At 42.0% G+C, this 15,675-nt stretch overlaps 2 protein-coding genes across 2 annotated transcripts; both read left to right on the top strand.

Annotated features, from left to right (window-relative positions):
* The first annotated feature begins 2,640 nt into the window (after positions 1–2,640).
* On the top strand, positions 2,641–5,451 carry LOC122966211 (retinal cone rhodopsin-sensitive cGMP 3',5'-cyclic phosphodiesterase subunit gamma-like). Its single transcript, XM_044330233.1, has 3 exons — positions 2,641–2,763; positions 4,317–4,474; positions 4,590–5,451. The coding sequence occupies exons 2-3, from the start codon at positions 4,332–4,334 to the stop codon at positions 4,705–4,707; spliced, it is 261 nt and encodes an 86-aa protein (XP_044186168.1). The 5' UTR covers positions 2,641–2,763; positions 4,317–4,331; the 3' UTR covers positions 4,708–5,451.
* A 4,225-nt stretch (positions 5,452–9,676) lies between these two features.
* Positions 9,677–13,658, top strand: LOC122967321 (G-protein coupled receptor family C group 5 member D; the record flags this gene model as incomplete). The annotated part of the gene is made up of 3 exons (XM_044331896.1): positions 9,677–10,814; positions 11,770–11,825; positions 12,015–13,658. Coding segments are annotated over 3 exons (1,284 nt in total), but the record flags the coding sequence as incomplete, so codon positions are not given.
* Positions 13,659–15,675: the final 2,017 nt, after the last annotated feature.

Consider the following 15,675-nt stretch of genomic DNA (forward strand, 5'->3'; position numbering starts at 1 on the left):
GATTAAAAAAAAAGTAGTGTGTTCATGTGCCATGAATAGTCACTCATGGTCTAGTTGAGCTGTTTAAAGGGGTGGGAAGCAAACCTCCATACATGCCACAGATCATACTGTATGTATGCCTGCACTGTATATATATGCTGCTTCTCAGGGCAGAGAGCTGGGACATAAATGGTTTCCTCTGTGCACACACACTGGAATTCATAAGGTTCATGAAAGAACAGATTTGTCTGTCGACGTCCAACTTTTTACACACTGTTAATTTGACAAGTTAAACTTATTACGCACACACACACACACATACTGTACATACAGTGCGTCATATTGCTGCCCTGGTGCTATTTTTCAATACGTCCCTTCGTTAATCTAATTAGCAGCCTAAGTATTAGCGTGTTTGTGTGCAGACAGAGGAAGGGTCGGCTCGAAGATTGACACATTGACCTACAATCTAGAGATGTCAACACTGCACAGGGTTCCTGCACAGGTCAGCCCAGTTATTTGTTATCACCTTCAATAAAGGAGTAATGATGTTCCTGCATAATTTAAAGAGGAAGAGGCCACAGATAAACAGGCTTAGATGAATTACCTGTGCTTACAGCAGCATTTCTGGAAAGTTCCCATCACGCAGAGCACACACACCATGAATTGATGAGAAAACTGACCTGACTGATTTGACACAGTGTCAAAAGTCTGCGTCATACTTCACTGTCTGCATTTTTACTGACATGCTTGCACTACACACACATCAGATGTCTTGATATTTCCAGCACTCGCAGATTTGTGATATGATGACGATTATACATGCCCGGTGCTCACAGTGGTTCCCAACCTGTCTAGACTGAGAATCCAGAGATTACATTTCACATATAGCTGTATTGCAGTCTGTGTTGTTAAAGAGGCCAGCTCCTTCCTATGTCCACCCTACATACTGTTAAAGAGGCTTAGACATTTTCCTGTCCTCTTTTAAGGACAGAAGCCCGACCTCTTAAAAATTGCCCTCGAAACCTCAGCAACCTCAACGCACAGGATATGATTAACCCCGATTCCAAACCAACATGTGAAATAATTAGTAATTCAGTCACTTTTGCAAAAGATATATAGCTTTTCATTCCAAGAGGCTGCCTTCATTTCATTATTGCTCTAAAAACATAGATAACTAGTTCACACTTATGGCCCTTGCTTCCATTTTTACATGAATTAATCAGTTGTAGAGAATATATTAAGAGAATATATAAGATAGTCTGGGTAAATCTTTAATAATTGTAATTAATAATTACAGCTTATTTATTGATATTAATGCTAAATAAATTGTTAATTTGGTTACCTATTTTTGTAAGTTCATTCATCATCACTTTCATGTTTTAGCTCTAGCAGCATATACAGTATGTCTGTAGTTTGAAGTGTTTGTCATCTTGGCTTAGTCTCCCTTGAAAAGGTGTAAAATATATCTGAAAAAGAACATATACTGCATATATAAGATAAAAACTGCATATAGATCCTATAGAGTGACACACTTCCAAACAGGCTAATCCAGGATCCTCCATTTAGATCAACGCTTTCCACGCACACAGGCCAAATCATGAAGACTAAACCTTATGTCATTAGTCTGACACTAGTTTAGATAAAGAGTTCTGAGGTTGTTATTTGATTGTTTTCCTCATGTAGGATTTCATGTAAATGATGAAAATGATGACAGGTGAAGCTCCTGCAAGGCACATTTTAATATTGTCCTAAAGCCTAAAGCCATTTTACCTCTTTTGTTGCTTAAACACTGGCTACAAAACTATAAATACTCGTATATGATGATTCTCAGTCACCAGGTCCAAGGGGGAAGCACTATATAGTAGAACTATGTGGAAACATGAAGTCGAAGGCAACTGGACCTGCTGTTTGTTCCGTTTGAAGACTGAAACATAGCAAAACATAGTCAAGACCAAACACCAAGTCCAGCTGACTTTCTACATACTGCATGTGAGCGGTGTTTTCTTACCACTGGCCCTCCCGCACTGTCTGTATCTCTGTCACTGTGAGGGTGTCAAACCCATGCTGTAAGGCTAAATTAAATTAATTTGGAGGACATCCATGGAAAATGAGATTAATTCAAAAATAAAAGTGAACGCAAAAATGTGATGTTTGAAATTGCCTTAGTTTTGAGGCTACAAATGCAACGCAATCCAGTTCCAATTATAAAAATCAGTGGTACTGAGGTTCTTTTTTTTATCAAATTCACATGAAACTATATTTCACATTTCACAAATGTAATAATGTTTCTCAATGGATGTTTGCAATATTGTTGAAATAATGTAATTTCTGTCAACAAAAGAAGTGAACAACATCCCACATGTAAACCCAGCAACTCACATGGACATGAAACGCGACCAGCGGGTTGTCCTCTCATGACAATGCTAAATACAGGCGTGCTGAGGTTTAGAGGGATAAGCCTGATAAAATCCTTTCAGATTGATCTTTGACACTGTCTACCCAGTTGGCCGCAACACGTCCCTGCTTTGGCAGGTAGGGAGGGCAGCAGCAGATGGGGCAAACGAGGAGACGGTGGGTGGTGGTGGGGGGGGGAGATGCTGGCCTGGTGGAGAAGTTTGGCTGACCTTTTCCAGTGACCACATGACTGGAAAGAGGAGGATGTAGGGATTAGAGATCAGGATATAAAAGCACAACACAGACACAACAACATCGCAACCTCAACGAGAAGAAGAAAGAGAAGAGAAGCAGCTGAGATCTGCAGCCTCTTGGGATATCTGACAACAGGTGAGAATAAACTCTACTGCTGCGACTACTTAGCTTAATAACTCTTCTGGATTTATTAATGAAACTAATGGAATTTACAGTTACTACAGCTACTGCTACTACATTTTTATAATGTTGATCATGAATTGGTAATTATAACTACTTGTGGATTGGTTATAGATAAAGAGAGTCAGAGTCAACACTGAACTAGTTGATAATTGACAGAGGATGCAACAATTCAGATGGGGATGACTTTGACTTTGATGATGATGATAGCTTTAATTCAGCTCTGCAATTGTGCCTTTCTCACTAAAACTGTAAACTAATATAAGAAACAGCATGAATGACACGAGAAAGGAGTTTCTACACAATCTTGATTTATGAAAGTACAGTAGTGACCATCAAGTGAAAAAAGAAAAGGAGAGGAATAACTGAAAAAAACTATGACATTTCTCTAGCAAAGTGGTTTTATGTTGCAATTCAAATATCTGAAACTTGAATGTTGAAGTGCAGATGTGGTTAAAGTAAACTATGCAGGAATTTCCTAAAAAAAAACCAATGTATAGGCTCATACAAAAGTAATGAAATAGTTCAAAAAACAAACGAAGAAAGAGTCTTACTAGAAGACATGAATAGAAATTTAAAGAGGAGAACAGGTGTGAGTAAAGCAGTGTAAAGAGGATTGACTTTAAGGGGAACAGTCACAGCAACAGATGGTACGGCTAATAACGTGCTGAGCAGCATCTCTACAGAGCAGCTCTGGAGCAGCTTCCCTTTCCTTCCCTTCCCAGCTCCCTACATATGAGAGCAGGAGGAGAGTCTCTGAGATCATATCCACACACCATGTAGATCTGCTGTCGCTGATGCAGATAGCGCATATCTTTGAGTTACATAACGTGCTCTACTGGGATGTTTTCCACCTCTGTCAAATTGCCTTAACAGGATTACCAGTGTCAGCCGTCAGAGGAAGGGGGATGAGACATTAGAGCTCAAGGTGGATACTGCTTAAACTCAGGTTGATGAAGACAACAGGGACAGATTTATTTTGTTATGACGCCGAAGAGAGCCCATGCGCTGAAAACAACTCTATGACATGTTGTGTCTGTTTTGATCCAGCACTGAACGACTTCAAGAGATGTGTGTTGAACAGGATTAAATGAGTGTAGGCATTCACTGACAGCGTTACTGCGCGAGTTAATCATTCAGTAATTAGTATTTTAAAGTTTGATTATCTAAACTCAAATGTCAGCAGTTGGTTGGGATTGTAAGATGAAGACCTCATGAAAAAGTTTGAGGTTAAAAATAGAGGATTGTCTCATGGCACATGGCATCCCTGTTGTTCAAGAAGGCTAATTAGTCCACTGCGGATCAGAGTGGGATTAGAGCTAATCTGGCTGTTTAACCTAATCTGCATAATCTCCACTGATTAGCACTGGGATAGGGAGGGGTAACAGGATTAGCAGAGGGCAGCGGAGAGAGGGGTAAAGGACGAAAGAGGAGAGGGCAAAGGAAACTGTAAGATCCAGCTACGATCTCTGAGGTCACATTTTCATGAAATGTCTTCTTCCTTCTAGAAATCTTCAGCAGAAATGAACGCCAGCCCCCCTGCAGGAAGCGCCCTGGCCCCTGGTGGATCAACTGGCCCCACCACACCCAAGAAGGGACCACCTAAGTTCAAGCAGAGGCAGACCCGTACATTCAAGAGCAAGGCCCCCAAACCAGGCCAGAAGGGGTAAAAACAAATTTCTATTATACTCAAATGTGACCTGCAAATGCAAACAATCAAATCAGCTCATAAAATAGGACCATGACCGCTGACCTCTTTGTTTTCTCTTTCTCTACTCCAGCTTTGGTGACGACATCCCCGGAATGGAGGGTCTTGGCACAGACATCACAGTGGTGTGCCCATGGGAAGCTTTCGGCGACATGGAGCTCAGCGACTTGGCCAAATACGGCATCATTTAAACCTGCTGCCTCCTGCCTTCCTTGCCTGCCTGCACCTCTCCTCTCTCTAATCCTCTCCATCCTGCCTTCTCTCCATCTCCAGCTTGGCACGCCGTGATAAGGCTGCCGGCAAACCCCCTAATGCCCTCTCGTCATCTACCTCATGCTTTTCTCCACTGAGTGGACAGAAAGTATACTAATGTTCTTATTTTTATATTATATTATATGATACTGATTGCAGTATATATACTTGAAATGATATGACGAGAAACATAACTCCACACACCTTATTCCCTTTACTTTCATCCACCTACAGTAGTCCTCTCCTGACCTCTCTCCCCATTTTGACTCCCCTCTCTTCCCTTTGCCTCTCCTAATCCACGGCAATGGACGCAAGCAAAACACTAGTTAATACTAGCTTGTATTTGCTTCTAGCTGTCTATTAAAATGTAAATATTTTGTTTTCAGTTTTGAACCTTTTTACCTTGTCTTCCATCTTACCTTTTTTACTTCCTTTCTCTTTTTTGCATTGTATTTCAGACCTTGTGCACAAGGTTATTGTAAACACCAAGGGATGCAAGGAGAGTGCATGAATATGCTGTGTTGGTGAAAACTACAATGCACTTTCACATAATCATGGAGAAGGAACTCCCTTTATTCCCGCTCCCTTTATTCTCTGTCTCCTTGCTGCTATCTTAACCCACAGAAAATGTACTGTGAACCAGTATGTCCTGATAGTTGCAATAAATGTGTTTATTTTTAGTACTCATGCTGTCTCGTTCTGTTTTATTCTGGAACGCCTAATAAAAGCTGCAAAAAACATGTCAGACTTCGTATAAATCTCAAGTAAAAACACATCTTGATAACACTAATTACAACTTCAGATGAGACATGAACATTTTTAGACAATAATGTTTTCCATCTACATCATCCAGCAGTCTGAACCTTTCCTCTAACCTCTAACTCTCTTAATGTTTTCTGAGTGCAAATAATAATAATTACAGCTAATTTTAAGGCTTCCTGAAATCATCACACTCCCACACGGCTCTTTGTTGGAAAAAGCAAAACAAATCAGGGTAATTGCTGATGCAAATGTCATCTAACAAGAAACTTTGTTCTTTTTCATCACACAAGAAATGATCTTTTAAGTTTTATAGATACTGTATAATATAATCCCTTGCAAAAAATGAATATATCCTATATATTATATTTCAAGGTTGAGGTGGTTTTTTCAGCACATCACTCAGTGGGAAAGATGCCTAATCATTTTCATTGAATGCAGAGGTGTTGACAGCTACCTTGAAGGCTGTAGCTCTTTCCAAAGATGTTGTTTCAGGCATACAGCAGGAGAAATGGTGATGCGCCATTAAATTATTGAACCAATCTTGACCTAAAAAAGTAGGCTATAATTCATTCTATCAAGGTGCTGTCCTAAACTAGACACCTTAGAGATAAGTTAGCCTTTGCTGATTTACTGATTCATGTAATTTCCTGCGAACCCTACCTGCTAAACCCTTCTCGTTTCAATTGTTGGGGACAGGAGTGTTGTTTCTTTCTGCCAATTCCAAGTAAGGCCATGAACTGGTCAGCCAGCTTCTTGACATGGTCTGCAAGCTCCTTCTCCATCTCCTCTGTGAAGACCATCTTTGTTTCTGTTGCTCCACTGCCTGTTCGAATTGGTCAAATGAAGTCAATATCTTTCAATGTTACAGTCTTTTTAGTGCCAAAGTCCCTCTTTTTGTTACTATACTTCCACCACAGCTCAACAGGGAAACACTATGAAGAAACACAAAGAGGGAATTTGATGCTAAAAAGAATGTAAATGTGGCAGATATCCACTTGATATGACTAACTCAGACTGCTGAAGCCTCAGATAAGCTTCAGATAAACTTTTAAATGCATTTTTGCACAAAATAACTGTGTGGACACACTGTGGATTTTGGTCCCCATCACTTACATTGAAAGCACATTTGAAGGGGATCTTTTAACAGCAAGTATGAACAGGACGAATGATTACAGCGAGGAAAACCTCTTTCACTGTTCATACAGGCACTGTTTTAAGACAGACTTGAAAAATTGCGAACCTATCTTTTAAGTTGAACCACTGGCTCAGTGTAAAGTGAAGTAAAGTGTAAAGTGTAAGTTGTATTATACATGTTTTTAGACCTGGATAAATTTGTACTGACATTACAGTCATTGTACCTGACATGCAGAAAATTTGGCACAAGCAAAAAACAGGTTTTGATGTAAAAAAAACACAACTTATCATTTCTCTAATGTGCTTCTCTCCATCACAGCCAGATAGACATAATGGTTGCTTCCTGAATTTATGGTCACATGACAAAACATATGCACGGTTGCCTAGATGCAGGGGGTGGGTCAACATATCCACTGGCTCATCTTACCCCACTCTCCCTACATTTTGATCTGATGCTGTCATTAGATGAAACATGAAGGGATCATCAAAGTTATAGTGTTGTAATTCATCCTGAGGGGGATATGAATGTCTCTACCAAATATCATTACAACTCGTGAGAAATTTCACTCAAAATCACAAATGTCAGCCTCAGGGTGGTGCTACAGGAAAAGTCAGGAGATAACCAAAGTCAGTATGATTCATACGGTGGGAAACATGGCTTATAGTGGAAAATTTTGGAAACTTGTTTGATATATCACTGGATAAATGAAAACTTTGCTAGCTTGGCTAAAAGGGACCAAAAAAAGGAAATAGGTTGTAAAAATTAAGATCTTAAACCGCAACATTCACCAGAGAACCACTGCCACATAGCTTCTGTCAACATCCTTCAACACCTTTGTCCATCAACAACTTTTCCCACACACATGGGTTGCTATGATTTCTCTTTCAAAATAAAGACTCGCTATCAGCACCTAGTGACTGAAAAATGTTTCCATGCTTTCCATTTCAGCCTAACCAAATGACGGTGACGGGAAAACAACATGGGATTGCTTTGAGACACTTAAAATAAATGATGACATGTTTGAATTCCTCTGGTATTAAGTAACACAACAGGGAGGCTTTAGTACTTTTGTACGTTGCCACATACTGTACAATACACCCACATCTGCACACATTATGCTCCTGCAACAAACAGGCTTGATAGTTGAAAAGATAAAGCTCCCTCCCTGTGAGTTTTACACTATAAGAGTGTATTTAGAGTTGAAGAGTGAGATTCAACCGAACACACCCTATAAGCTCTACCTGCACAGGCATGAGTTGAGGTATTACATATGGGCTTGCACAACAGTTGAAAGCACTCTGTATTCTTGACGAAACTCTCCCTGCAGCTAACTCCATCACTTTAAAATGTTGTTGCTGTGATTTCCAGTAACTAAGGTGACGGCTGGTCCTTGTTCTGTATCCTGGTGAGACTGGGATGAGTCAGTTGGACTCACCTTAATTAACTCCCTCACAAAACTGTCAGCCTCTCAAACTTGATACAGACACTCCGGTTACTCCAGGTAGCGTGAGCATGTTATCTTTACATGGGATTCAAATTCTGATGGGAATTAGATTCAAAACTAGGGAGGAGTGAACTCTCTCTCCCTGGGTATGTGTGTGTGTGTTTGTGTGTGTGTGTGTGTGTGTGTGTTTTAATGTGTATCATCACCTCCAGGTGTGTGAGCCCCACCTGTAGTCAGAGGGAGGGACACAGGGAGAGAGAGGGAGAGAGACAGGAGGGGGCCGGGAGGAAAGTATGAGTAGGGGAGCAGGTTTCTGTGCTGTTGCCCAACCTGTTGATGCCAGTGGCTTCAGACTCCCAGTGGCTTCAGACCTCACAGGCTCCACCGCTTCCCTCTTTTCCTCATCTTGCACTCTTCCTGTTACCTTGGGCCGGCAGAGATATGAGCTCATCCTCTAGATAGGAGGTACATGGCTAAACACTAACCTAGCACCAACAGAGAGTTTGTTGCAACATTTTCAACCAAACTTCAAATCAAGACTTTTGGAGAATCTGAATTGGGACATCCCAAAGGATAAAAGGTAAGTGTGTTTTTTATTAAGGTTTGGTCAGGCTGGGGACACTTTAATAGTTGAACTCATAGATAAAGACATCACCAAATATGTAAAGCTGTTTCTTTATAATACTGAATAAGATCTATGGAATTTATAGTGTCTGCACTTTGTGTAATCAGTTGTCTAATAACTGCTATTATAATTGGCTAATAGCGGTTCCACTTTTAAACAAGTAAGGTCATAATCATTTTCAGTGCCTTATATTCAAACTAGCTGATCAAATCTTTCTGGCCATTGTTTTCCAAATCTTTTTCCCACTGTATGATTTTCTGACCAACTATAGCCCGCAAATAAAGGCCAATGTCAGGGAAAAGTTGAGTCCCTGGGTCATATTTATCCAGCGATAAACCCAGTAAAAGGTCAGCTTTGAATCTCTGACACTCAAACAAAGGCTCTGTTATGGGCTTGGAGGAAGTGACAGTCAGCTATCAGGAGTGAATATCTGTCACGGCGTGTCTCCTGCACTGTACAGTATAATAACCCCCCCATGTGTCTGTGTCTCTGTCTGTCTCCATGTTTCACCGCAGCTTTACGAGCTGATGCAGCGGAGTAGTTACCTTTCATGTCTGCAGCTCTCTGCTCTCTGTCCCAACTTCACCTTCATGTTGCAGTTTTTTTTTTTTCCTCCAGTTGTAGCCCTCGCTCACACACACACACACACACACACACACCTCTTTGCCTTGTTCTGGCATGTTTATGCGCTTCCTCCACTCTCCTCTGTTCACTCTCGCTGTCAAACCTCTCTCCCCTTTTTCTTCTCCACGCCGTGACCTTCATGTTGTCTTGTCTTCCATTTCATCTTACTTATTTTGCACCGTCAGTCCATACGATGTGTTTAGGAAAACTTGTGCTCGGCTAACATACATGTGAAATGTTTTGTGCTGTTTGTTTCAGGAGAGAAAAATCCGCCATATCAAAGGACAGCTTGATAAAAGGAAAGACTGAATCCTCTTGTGGATTACTAAAATGAATTTGGCCTTTTCATCCGAGAGGCACAAATCCCTTTTCCCCCTCCTCCTCCTCTTCTACGTCCCTCTCACCTGTCTATGCCAGTCCAGCAACAGCAGCACAGTCAGTCCCGCAACCACTTCCTCTACTTTTTCAAATGTTATGCCCCGGATGGCTGTGCCAGGCTGCGGGGCAGGACTAGACCCCGTCTATACGTACCTGTGTGACCGCCAAGCAGCATGGGGCATTGTCCTGGAGACCCTGGCCTCCTCAGGCTTCCTGTTCAGCATGATTCTCCTGGTGGGCCTGCTGCTCTGGTCCCTGTGGATCTCTATCTCGTCAAGGCACCAGCGCAGCAGCATCGGAGGCACGGTGGCCTGCATGTCCATGTTCTTGTTGGCCACAGGTGGGATCTTTGCCATCACCTTCTCCTTCATCATCCGTCTCACCCCTCAGACCTGCCCTACCAGGATCTTCCTCTTCGGCGTGCTCTTCTCCCTGGCCTTCTCCTGCCTGCTGGCTCGCTGTCTCGCTCTGCTGGGCTTCGCAGCTGCCCGGGGCTGGGGAGAGCCAGCCGTGGCCCTGGGGCTCTTCACCGTGCAGGTGATCATCTCTACAGAGTGGCTGATCCTCATACTTGTCAGGGATAAGAAACCTTGTGAGTACAGCCAGGAGGAGTTTGTCATGCTGCAGATCTATGTGATGTGCCTCTTGGCTATCAGCTTGATCCTCTCCCTGCACTTCCTGTGTCGCTCCTGCTTCACATACAGCTACAACTACACAGGGCGAGCCCGGCAGCATGGCCGCACTCAGGCCACGCTGCTTTGCCTCACGCTGCTGTTCTCCGCCTGCATCTGGGTGGTGTGGATCACAATGCTCATCAAAGGAAACGCTGAATTGGGCCATCGGCCACAATGGGACGACCCGGTGATCAGCATCGCCTTGGTAATCAACGGCTGGGTGTTGCTGATGGGGCACGGGTTGTGTCAGGTGGCCTTCCTCTGCAGGGGGGAGGCTAGGTCCAAAGATATCCCCCTGAGCTTCGCCGGCTGGACCAGCCCCAGTGCTGATATCCCAGGACTGGGCAGCCAGAAGGAGGGAAAAGAAAATGGAAGCTTTGAGAATGATGGCGAGAACAGGAGAGGTGAGAAGCCGTCCTCATTAACCAAAAACTGAGTGGGGCCTCATTGAAAGGGAGTGAATTATGTTTAAATGTGGGTGGATAGAGAATATTTAAATTATCAATTAATCTGCTGATTATTGCCTCAATTATCATTTTGGTCTATAAAATGTAATAACATAGGGAAAAAATTCCCCTCACAATTTCCCAGAAGGCAAGGTGACATTTTATTCCGACCAATAGTTCAAAGATATTCAGTTTACTACGATAGGGGACAAACCAGGCTGAACCAGTGATTTTTTTTGGCACTTTTTCTTAAAAAAAATGATTCTTAAAATAGTTGCAGATTCATTTTCTGTCGATCAACTAATTGTTGCTGCTCTAAAAATAATAATAATACCTCATGGGAGAAATTCTTAAAGTCATTTAATTAATGATATAATATGTAAATACCACTACAGTGATGGCTCTCAGGTTGATGTCAATTGGTTGCATTTGTCTAAGAATTAGCACTTTGAAAAATGTGCTTAAACAACATGAGTGAACTAACACATTATCAAATCATCTCTACACAAACTATAAGACTGGAAATTATGACAACATATACTAAACAAGACAAACTGTACCAACAAACAGGGAACAGGGGGTCTCAAGTTAAGAGTAATCAGCGGGGATATATGATGGACATGTCACCTAATAGGAGTAGAGCAGTTTTTTACACCTCCTGTACAAATAGTAATACAGCTAAAATCTATAAATCCTGGTAATTATGGTTGAGTCTGGCCAGCAATCCCAGATTCACAGAATGACATTCTTTATGTTGAAATATAACTGCCAGTCAAAATGAATATGGAGCGTGTGTCCAACGTTACAAAATGAATTCCGCTATCAGTCGGCTCGGCTCTCACTGTGGGCTTTTATGATGAACAGTATATAATGAGCTGATAATTAGCTAATTGTATCATGTGTCTCCCTCCAGGCAGGAGGACTGAGACAGCCCTGCGATCACCCTACGAGTCTGGATTCTCCATGACAGTGAGTAATAAAGCATTAGGATTAACAATCTGACTTCACATAGTCCGTAATTAAACGCTGTGACCTTTTGCTAGTGGAGGCAATTATGGCTAAGTCATATTGTAAGGTTAATGAAAGCATGGTTTATCATAGGCTTTAATTGCACTGACATGATGAATGTGTGATTCTATGTATCTATGTGTGTTTCAGGAAATCGACCCTGACAAAGATTACACCATTCCTCGTCCTCAGACCACCAACTACAGGGAGCCTTACGATGAATATTATGGACACGATTAAATATCACACTGATTTTACTGTCTGGTGTTTTACTCACACACACACATACGCATACACACACACACACACACACACACACACATATATACACATACACACACACTGAATATACCAAAGCCAAAGCTGAGGGTGACCCAACTCATGCACTAATCTGTACTTAAAGTACTTGGCACAAAAATGTTTTTTTATGTTTCATTTTCTTGTGCAAATGTAAATATGTTTTGTTTAGTTTTATAAGACATTTTAAATCTGCCAGTAGGATGTGAAATGCTCTTAAAAAGAAGAAAGAAATTTAAAAAAAAGACTCAGCAGTATGATTCATCTGCTTGAGTTTCATCATCGAGGCTGGATGGGTTCAGATAGTCCGGCTTTCTTCTAGTGGGAAATACACATCATAAATGCTTAGTGGAAGTGTGTCTGTAAGATGGTGTGTGGTGTGCACATTGTGTGTTGCTCTGAGATGGTATGTAATAGCCCTGAGGTGATGGAGGAGGCGTGAAACTGTCACTCTGAAGGTGCCAAACAACTGAGCAGAGCAGAGCAGAGGCATCTGTGAACAGTAGAGAGGAGGGATGAAAGGAGAGCAGAGGAGAGGAAGAGGAGATGAGATGAGACAAGACGGGAGGAGGATACGACAGGAGACCTGTCAGCACTGTGGGAGGCTTGTGCCATCGCTGATTAACATCTTCATATTCAAAGTGACATTACAGTCGCTGGGCTCTGCTGTGGCGCAAACAGGGGATGTGTTCTTTGTGCAGAGAAAGATACGAGGTCTTCAAACAAAGTATGCCTCTTTTCAATAACACGTATCCTAATGATTTTTTTTTTTTTTTTATTACACATGCTGTAAAGTGTTATCAATTAAAGGTTTATCTGTATATAAAAGCTCGGGTTTGTTTGTTATATTCTTTAAGCTCAACCTCTTCTTCTCACTCTCACAATCTGCGCAGATGGCACACCAAAGGCCAATTACTCTCTCAACCGGAATCAGTGCCATAGCTGCAGGCACCCATTGCATACTGGAGGATTAACCCCACACAGATCAGAATGGTAGTACCATAAATACACCACCAGGGGGCAATGTCTAGGCATACCAGGTAGACCGACCTGCTCTGGGTGGAGGAGGAAAAACTCATTGGAAGTGAAACTTTTTCAAGAAATCCAGTGCCTGACTAAAGAAATGAGTGTTTTAGCAGTAGTAGCAGCAGTACCTTACATATAACATCCATTGACCGTGGTATTATAGTCTAAAATAAGTAACATTAACTGAATTTTATAAAATTCAGTCATTTATAGTCTGATGATTCAGTTTGTGATGGCCTGTTGTGAACTTATTGTTCTCCCACAGAGAACTGTAGTGACTCTGCCATCCACAAAGGTCAATTCCTCACTTCAACGGACGCAATCTTCACACATCCCCTCTTATCAGACGGCCCTCAATCTATTCTTCCAATTAGCCCAACTTCAATTACTCAGAGAGAGCATCCCATTAAATTGGCAATTGGCCTCTTGTGCATTAGTGCAATTAGCAGGGATATGAGGTTTCCCGCCACATCCAACCCATTTACGGCCATTAACTCCTGATGCAATTAAAGATTGTTCCAGATTGTTCCCCCTTGGCAGCAATAAAAAAGAAAGTTGGGAGATGGCAGCAGCAAATGTAGGAAGGGTTTATCGCGAGCTATCTGGAGGAACAAAAGTCAAGAGTTGACGCCAGCGCAACCCAGCCGAGCAGTATTAATGTTGCCTCTATCCATCGTCTGACTCACACAAGCTAATGCACCATTGAGAGGGAAAAATTGCAACATTCCTCTTAGCTCTCATACCACCTTTAATCAAAAACAGTTCCTCCTTCTTTTGGTGTAGGGTTTTGTACTATTTAAAGCAATCTCTCTCCTGATTGCATAAGCCAAACACTGCAAAGAAAACGATAAGAATGAGACAATCATGGAAAGGAAATAACATAATGGCTACCAGCTACAAAATCAAGAAACATATCAGGGCATGTGCTCTATCACCTCTTGATCACCATTACGTATGAGAGCCTGGGCCCTCATACAATGTGAAACCTCACTCAGGTAATAAGTATTCAAAGACCAGTGTAAAAACCAAACAGTTTATTTATTATATACATTCAATAATAATGAATGAATAATGAATAAACAAGGCAGACACAAGGATGGCAAAATAAAACATTGTGAGAAAAATCAATGTCACTTATTGAAAAAAAAAATCACTTGGATAAAATGAGCTTTTAAGAGCATGTGACATTAAAAAAAAAAAAATCCACATGCAATTCAAACCCATTTATTCAATCCCTGTACAAAAACTCCCACTGGGTTGACTTGAGCACAGTGCAGGGAGTCGGAGTCAGAGTTCAGACAGGCCAACAGCTGAGGATAAAACTTTGGCTTCTGTGTTATTCCAGCACACCTCTGTGGTTTTAGTTTTAGTTTTTTGCAGCTTTCAAAATACTCCAATTAGAGACAAAACAAGCCAAAGCAGCCCGCAGCATTCGCTGCAGCTGCACCACAGTCGCTGCTCGGTAACGATTACGCCGTCTCCACGCAAGCTTTTGCCAACTGGATGAGTGAGGTGGAGATGTTGCTGAAGGAGCATCTCTGTGGGCAGGTTCATTATACTCTGTACCAGGCTGGAAGCAGGTGACCACTGCCAGGTTGATGATGTTTTTTGTGCCTAAACAGCAGCCTCATCTCTGTGGAGAAACTTCTTTTTTTTCCCCCACAGAACAGCTTAAGGCCAAATTGTCATTGGATTGGTCGTCAATGCTATCACTTTATGAGTTTTACTTTCATTATCAAAGAAAACCACAGGGGGTCAGACATACCAAATTAAACTTAACACATCTGATATGACTGGTGATTACCACGACGACCACAGAGGCACAGAGCAGAGATAACCCAGATAATTGAAGCGGACCGAAATCGGCTGCGTCCGCTTGCTTCTCCCCTCCCCACCCAGACACTTTCTCCTGGACCTTTACTGAGATTCCTCGCCACTCGTGTCACTTCGCATCACATAACCCTCTCCACCAAAGTTCTCTCTACCTCCTCCTGCTACATAAACACTCTCCCATCCTCCACCCAATCTTCCCTCTCCAGCACTATGATTTGAATTCATGCACAAATGAAAAGATTCTCTGACACCCTTCCTCTCTCTTTCTCTCTCTCTCTCTCTCACATAAGCATGCATAGCAACACTTCTGATAATACTTGTAAGGAATTAATAAGACAAAAAAAAGAGGTAATGCTCGTCAAAAATACTCATTGGACCTACTGCACACACTTTTCACAATCATACAAAACATTATTACCCCTCCTCACACTGTCCGCTCCGCCCTGAGCGCACTGTACCCCCTGAAAATAAACAAGACAGCGGGGGACGTTGTTATCCTGTCAGCTAATGATTAATGGCTCAGCTTCTCACCTTCACCGTCACCACCACAATGTCCCTCGACTAACCACCCACACACACACACACACACAGTTTAATTGTTCAAAAGGTGGCCACTGCTGGGCCACAGGGCCCTTTCAACATTGTGTGGACGTTA

The sequence above is a fragment of the Thunnus albacares genome, chromosome 17 (genome assembly GCF_914725855.1).
Source record: "Thunnus albacares chromosome 17, fThuAlb1.1, whole genome shotgun sequence".
In the NCBI taxonomy this organism is placed as follows: Eukaryota; Metazoa; Chordata; class Actinopteri; order Scombriformes; family Scombridae; genus Thunnus; species Thunnus albacares.

What these genes read in the sequence shown, in the direction of transcription:
- LOC122966211 (XM_044330233.1), top strand. Translation starts at nt 4,332, where the DNA reads ATGAACGCCAGCCCCCCTGCAGGAAGCGCCCTGGCCCCTGGTGGATCA. An exon ending in CCCAAACCAGGCCAGAAGGG is followed by an intron (nt 4,475 to 4,589) that starts GTAAAAACAAAT and finishes TCTCTACTCCAG; the next exon opens with CTTTGGTGACGACATCCCCG.